General features: G+C 39.9%; 1 protein-coding gene across 1 annotated transcript in view; it reads left to right on the top strand.

Annotated features, from left to right (window-relative positions):
- The first annotated feature begins 593 nt into the window (after positions 1-593).
- EFR3A (EFR3 homolog A) overlaps positions 594-6,153 on the top strand; it is a 1,274,477-nt gene continuing 1,268,917 nt past the window's right edge. Inside the window, exons 1-2 of the mRNA XM_078686747.1 lie at positions 594-757; positions 855-909. Coding sequence (XP_078542873.1) covers positions 900-909 — 10 coding nt within the window. The 5' untranslated portion in view covers positions 594-757; positions 855-899. The remainder of the gene's footprint in view (positions 758-854; positions 910-6,153) is intronic.

Genomic DNA, 6,153 nt, shown 5'->3' with positions numbered 1-6,153 from the left:
TTGCTGCTTTTGTGCATTAAATTGCAGTACTGTTTCAGAGTTTCTACAAAAAGACACAACATTCAGCTCGTCATGCTTTCATGCAAATTTCACCGACACTCTCATTCGACATCTACACTCCTATTCTGCTTCTTGTGTTTTAAATCACTCGGTGCTCTTGAGATAATTGCAGACAGCCCACATTTCAAACTACAGGAAGCGCGAAAGTACAGGGTCTTCAAAACACGACGAAAGAACCGGCCATTTCAAATGGGATATACCGGGTATATTGTTGTTCATTTCGAGTGTAGATATGCGGATATATAACTTAAGGATATCAATTATATCTTTGGGTGCACCAAAAAGAATCCCTTATAAAACGAAGTGTGAAAAAAATTAAAAATATTTTTAAATAAGCATGATTTAGCAGATTTCAATATTATAAATTTTTTTAGTATTGTCAATGTATTAGGTTACCTGAGTGAGAAATTGCATTTCTATTTTACAAAATGCTCATATGTGATTTGACAAAGTGAAGATTTTCTCTTCAAATATGGCCGCCTGAATTGTATATGTCTGGTCATGTTCTGTACGATATTCCCTTTTCTGTTTTTACTGCCTGGGTTCCGGGTATGCTCTAGTGTTTACAGTCCGGCAGAGCAGGCCGGATTAGAAACGCCTGGCTGTTAGGGCTGTCATAGACGCCCTGAGCTGCCCTGTTTTAAGTGCGATAGAGCCACCGGGACACAGCGGGATTGAGCCCGTCCAGTTTAGAGAGGTGTGTCAAGCGATGCAAGGGCATGTCTCTTCCTGTGCTATTGCTGCTTATTGATGACATCCTCCTAATCTAACGCTGCTCTGTTTTCACATTTTAGCTGATTTATCTCTGTGCCAAACAGGAGCTAGGAGTCAACTGAGGCATGCCTGCTGGTAAGTTTTAAGACTGCTCATTCAACAGTACCCTGTACTTCCACTGTCATGCCAAGTGCCCTTTAGCTCATGTGTTTGGAAGTGGCCTCTGGCATCTAGCGAGAATTCCGCATCTTCCGTATAGCAATCCCCGTGTATCCTCTTCAACCCGCCTTTACTTACATTATCCATATCACTCCTACCATTAGTGCTTCCAGCCCCGTGTTCACCACATGCACTAGTCTCACATGTGTGCAGAAAATTCAGGTTTGGTAAATTAACTTCAAGTAGACCGTTCCAAAAAGTATCATGCAGGTGGAAAGTTTACTAGAAAAGCAGTTACATTGCGCGAATGTCAAACACGTATGTCAATTAAAGGATTGTTTTGAGCTATTTCAGAATGATGGCGTTCATTGGTATTTAATTTTTTGAGCCAGAGGTTTGTCAATGACTCTTTCGAGAACAGGGAAACTTAAATGTGCTGGATACTGATTAGCACGTGGGTGCTGTAATACTAGTAACTTTCATACTATTTCTCCAAACCCAGAAATTACTACTCTCTCCAATGTCTAACCATCGTGTAAACTGCAAGCTAGAGGTTCCATCATATGCATAAATATTTAACGTTTAAGAAAAATTGTTACATTACGTGGTATGATCTCTTCTAATTTTATTGGGCCATTGATGATGCATGCAGGCCTTTTGGAAGTTTTTGTGGAGCCAGGTTCAAAAGCTACTTGCTGGGCTCACACTTAAAATTAAATAATTTTTTTGATGTTTGGTGAGTTTGTAGCTACATGCACGCACCTGCCACTTTATGAAATAAAAAAAAGTACATCTGCAATTCTTAGGCATCGGCCTTTGCATAATTCAGCTCATCATTTGTTTGTGAATCAGTCTCATTATGCCTTGGATTGGTTAGCTACCTCTTGACTGAGTTGGTACTACTAACACCACCTGGCAGGTCTTGGATTATGAACAGTGTGGCAAGTAAAACACTTTTTGTCTTTAAATGTACTAGAGGTTGCTGAATGTGTCTACAGAGTAAATCACATTTCAGACATGCTTGACCTGTGACCCATTGGTCCTCAAACAATGGACTGACCATAGTTACCAAATTCCCCAAACCGGGATCATGCCAGACTCGCAGAGTACCTGGTTTGGTCAGTTCAGGTTATGTGCACTAGTTTCAGCCACAAAAGTGGAGTTGCATTTTTATTGGAAGAAGTGTGGTAGGAATGTTGTGGATCATCGCAGATACTGGATGTTTCAGTCACAGAAATGTGAGGAAAAAATGTAAATTTAGGTACAGTTTGAGGTCTGCAAGTCAATGTGCTTAAGAAAATGCTTTGAGATCCACACTGTTCACATCCCATTGCACTACCACTGTGTGTCTAGTTTCCAAAAATGTCTGGGTTTGGTAGGTTTCACTGGGCCTGGGCCCGGGCCCAAGTACCACAGTGACGCATACACACCCACAGACGCCATTTTTTGACTGGAGATGCTGATATCTCCAAGTTGCATTTCGGGCCTTTTGTGTCATGAGTGCTTGGCCCAGACACATAAGTTGGTTAGCTTTCTTACAGGACGAAGTTTGGGAGCACAGAGCAGTATAACATTTGTTATTCTGAATTGAATTTCTCTCCCTTATTGTCACCAGATGTAAGCCAGTGTGAAAGGAAGATCACAGTTGGCAAATTTCACTCTGAATTCCATGATGGTGTGGGTACTCACAAATTCAGAGGTGTACAAAAATACCCACTATTTATAAACTCTGCATCTTCTGCACCTTTCAAAAATACAAAGGTTTACTTCATGCTCATTTTCCATTCATACCATATGAATTGCTGCCTGGTCGGTACACAATAATAAAGTATTAAAAGCTGCAGCTCAGTTTTTGGCTCTGTGGATCGCGTGTTTTCGACAACCAACAAACACTATATATCCTCGTTACTAGAAGTGTCTGATGGACAGAACAGCGTGTTACTTTAAAAAATCGACTATACTGGCAAAAAAATACAGATAGAAAACAGTCACCAATTGCTATTTTTTCCTACTTATTGTTATAATTAATTTTTATGTGAACAATTGTTTTTCTTTATAGATCTCTGCTTATTTTCTGAAAGATGAGAAGATGGTATTTTTAGCTCAGCAACCCATTATTTGATACATTTTTAGAAAAAATACATTCTTGCACTGCTGTTTTTCCCCGTTTTTACAAACAAAAAGTACATTTTTGCTATAACTTGTTTTTTCCCTTGGTTCAATGTTGGGGAATCCACAAACTTTGCCACACCTTTAGAATCCCCAAGATGTGGGATAAAAGGATACATATTTAGCCTGGATCTTTTTTTATTAAAAAAACGTTTATAAAGACCTAAGAGTGAAGTGCTTAACAGGGCTCAGCAATAGGGATGGAATACCCTCAGCAGCTATGAGGTTAAAGGCACAACTGTAGCGATGTTATCAATGCAATTGGTAATATAGAAACATTGTGTACAAACCTATAAAAGTGAATACCCAAAACTAGAAAGTAATGTTTTGGGTCTTTGGACAGTCATTTCCGTGGGATGAAGTTTCAGACTTTATGGCTATTTGTGACCAGAATGTTCCTTCCAATGGGACCGTAAGTAGCAACTGTAAATAGTCGATTTGCAGACAAGTGTTAAAAATAGTTATATGTTTTGCCAATCACTTTCATTTGAAAAGTGGGAAAGATCAGTTCTTGAAATGGAAAAATAGAAGTACAGGTACACTGTGCCAGAGTACCTGCTTGCTTCTGAGAAGTGCTAGTACTCGCCAAATAAAAGTATTGCATTTCTCTTGAGAAGTGCCTTTACTCTTGTCCACAAAATAAAAAAGTGCTGGTACTCTGTACCGGACAGTACCATCCCATTTAAAGCACTGGGAGAGATGTAGTATAGGCTGTAATACAGTCAAGCAAACTATGAAGTACTTTCTTGTCCAACTAGGAAGCTACTGTAAATTAATTGAAATTGGGGTGGCAAAAAATCATCTGTGTGTCCGTGTAAAAACCTTGGCAATTGTATTTGGACGCCTTAATAATGTAATTGTTTTCCAAGCGCGCCAGTTAAACTATTTCAGTAACTAAGTTTGGCATTCATATTCGAAATGTTGTACAAAGTGTAATGTGCTTCTCGCTTGAGATTTAAATATCTGTGGATTGAGAATCCAGCCTAACGTTTAAGACTTTAGCCGCCTAGGTTCGCAATAATAACTAATAGTATAATGAATGGGATGCGAGGACGTGTACGGATAAGTTCAGTATTTTTGCTATTCAGTCCACAAAAATAGAGATGATGAGTTTACTTGGTCACTGACTGATTGCTAGTCACTAGAAAGTTGCATGAAGAGCGGTGAATCATTGGGGTAGCTGAACACTGGATTTGTTTTCAAGAGGTCATGAAGAAAGAGATTTTGTGTCAAACATTATTTAGTTCGAGGAAAATGTGAATGTTTTGAAATAAAGTTACTAACCTCCTAGTATGGCATTTTGAGACACCTTGGCTGCTGATACCAGTGGATTGTGTTGTAACACGGCCCGGATTTCAATAGCAGCTAAGTCCAACGTAAACTATTAGCAAACTTTCTTTTTTTTTCTGAATAAAGGTTGTTGGATGCATCATGAACCTATAACTTGCGTACCACTATTCTGTAATAGGGCACCCAGTCTTGTCTTAGGAGGCCTAACAGGACATATTCTCTGCGGGTGTAATGGATAAACGGCACAATGAATGAATAATGATACCCAATGCATTTCATGATTTTAAAAGCAGTAACAAGCTTACAACTCCATGGACCACTCCCCTCCTGCTCCTTGTCGTTTGCAAAGACTTGCTGCTTCACTATTACCACTTCACACCTCAAGTAATGTATTTCCTGTTTGTGTTGTAACACTTGCACACTTGTCACTTCAAGTCATGTCTTGTATGGGTGTGCTGTATAACCACTCCATCTGTCACTTGTAAATATCTAGTCTAGTATGGGTATGCTGCGTAATACATTGCCACAACCCATAAAGGGATGTGTTATCATTAGTACCTCTCTGAGTCATCCAGGTTATGTTCGGCATAGGTGTCCCTTAGCATAATTGCCCCTGGTACCTTTTCAGATTGTTTCTTGTTCAGGTGTACTGTAGCACCAGTGCCTATGCATCTCCTTCAGATGTTGTACCGTGCAGCTGTTGCACCTGTCATTCTTCACAGATCATGTTTTTTTGTTTTAATAATTATGCTGTATCGCCAGTGTCACTATCACTTCTCCGTGCTTTGTATGGTTTCTCTTGCACTAGCACTTTGTTATTCATTTAGGTTATACTCTCAAAAGAAGTAGTGACTGTGTATCTCTGCTGTGTTTTATCCTGTTCATTAAATGGGGTGTTTCGCCATTCCCTCTGCCACTCCTTAATTCCTTAGCCTGTGTATGTGACATAGTACCATTACCTCCAGTAACCAGAATGTGATGGGTGGAGTGCTTGCAAATAGTCCAAACCATCAATCAGTACTGACACTACTCCTCATGGGGATAATCTCTCTTGAACTACCAGGGAATGGCCCACCCAGAAGGGACAAGAAGCAACCCCAACCAAGTTTCTGCTTTGTAAGGCTTTTTCAGTGAAGTATAGTTTTGGGACCTGTGGCACAGCAAGCCAAGGATCCATGTCTAGGCATACCTTTGACCACATAGGGCATTACATCAAACACATAGAAGGTGATGACTGTCACTTTTTTTTTTACAATTTCTGTATGTGTGCTGTAATACCTATGCCTCCATCACTCCTTCACAAAACCTGATTTAACCATGTGTCTCTTCACTCTTTGATCTTAAATTATAAGGTTGGTGTGGCACCTGTATTATTGTCACTCCTCCAGGTCATATCATGCACAGCAGTACTGAGGGCCTGAATCACTGCTCCAGTTTGTACCCTGTGCAAGATGTTCCTTAGCACTAGTGCCCCTGTGTATTGTTAGACTGATCCCACTATAATTCTCCCATCTCTCTTGAAAAGACGCTCTTTAAGGCAGTTGCCATTTACTCTTTGTTTAACCTGCATGGTTGTGCAGTACCATCCGTGGCCTTTACGTTTTTGCACATGATTTTTGTACTCTAGAGTTTGATTTGCTTACAATTGCCATTGCTGAAGCATTGTAGTGGTCTCATGTTATCTGGAGTGGTTACAAGTGGACCTCTATGTGTTACAGTTAGACCTGAGGGAGTTTATCGTTTGTGCTTCTTCTATGTAGC

This window comes from Lissotriton helveticus, chromosome 4_1 (genome assembly GCF_964261635.1).
Source record: "Lissotriton helveticus chromosome 4_1, aLisHel1.1, whole genome shotgun sequence".
Lineage (NCBI taxonomy): Eukaryota > Metazoa > Chordata > Amphibia > Caudata > Salamandridae > Lissotriton > Lissotriton helveticus.
This window is presented reverse-complemented; position numbering and strand designations above follow the sequence as displayed.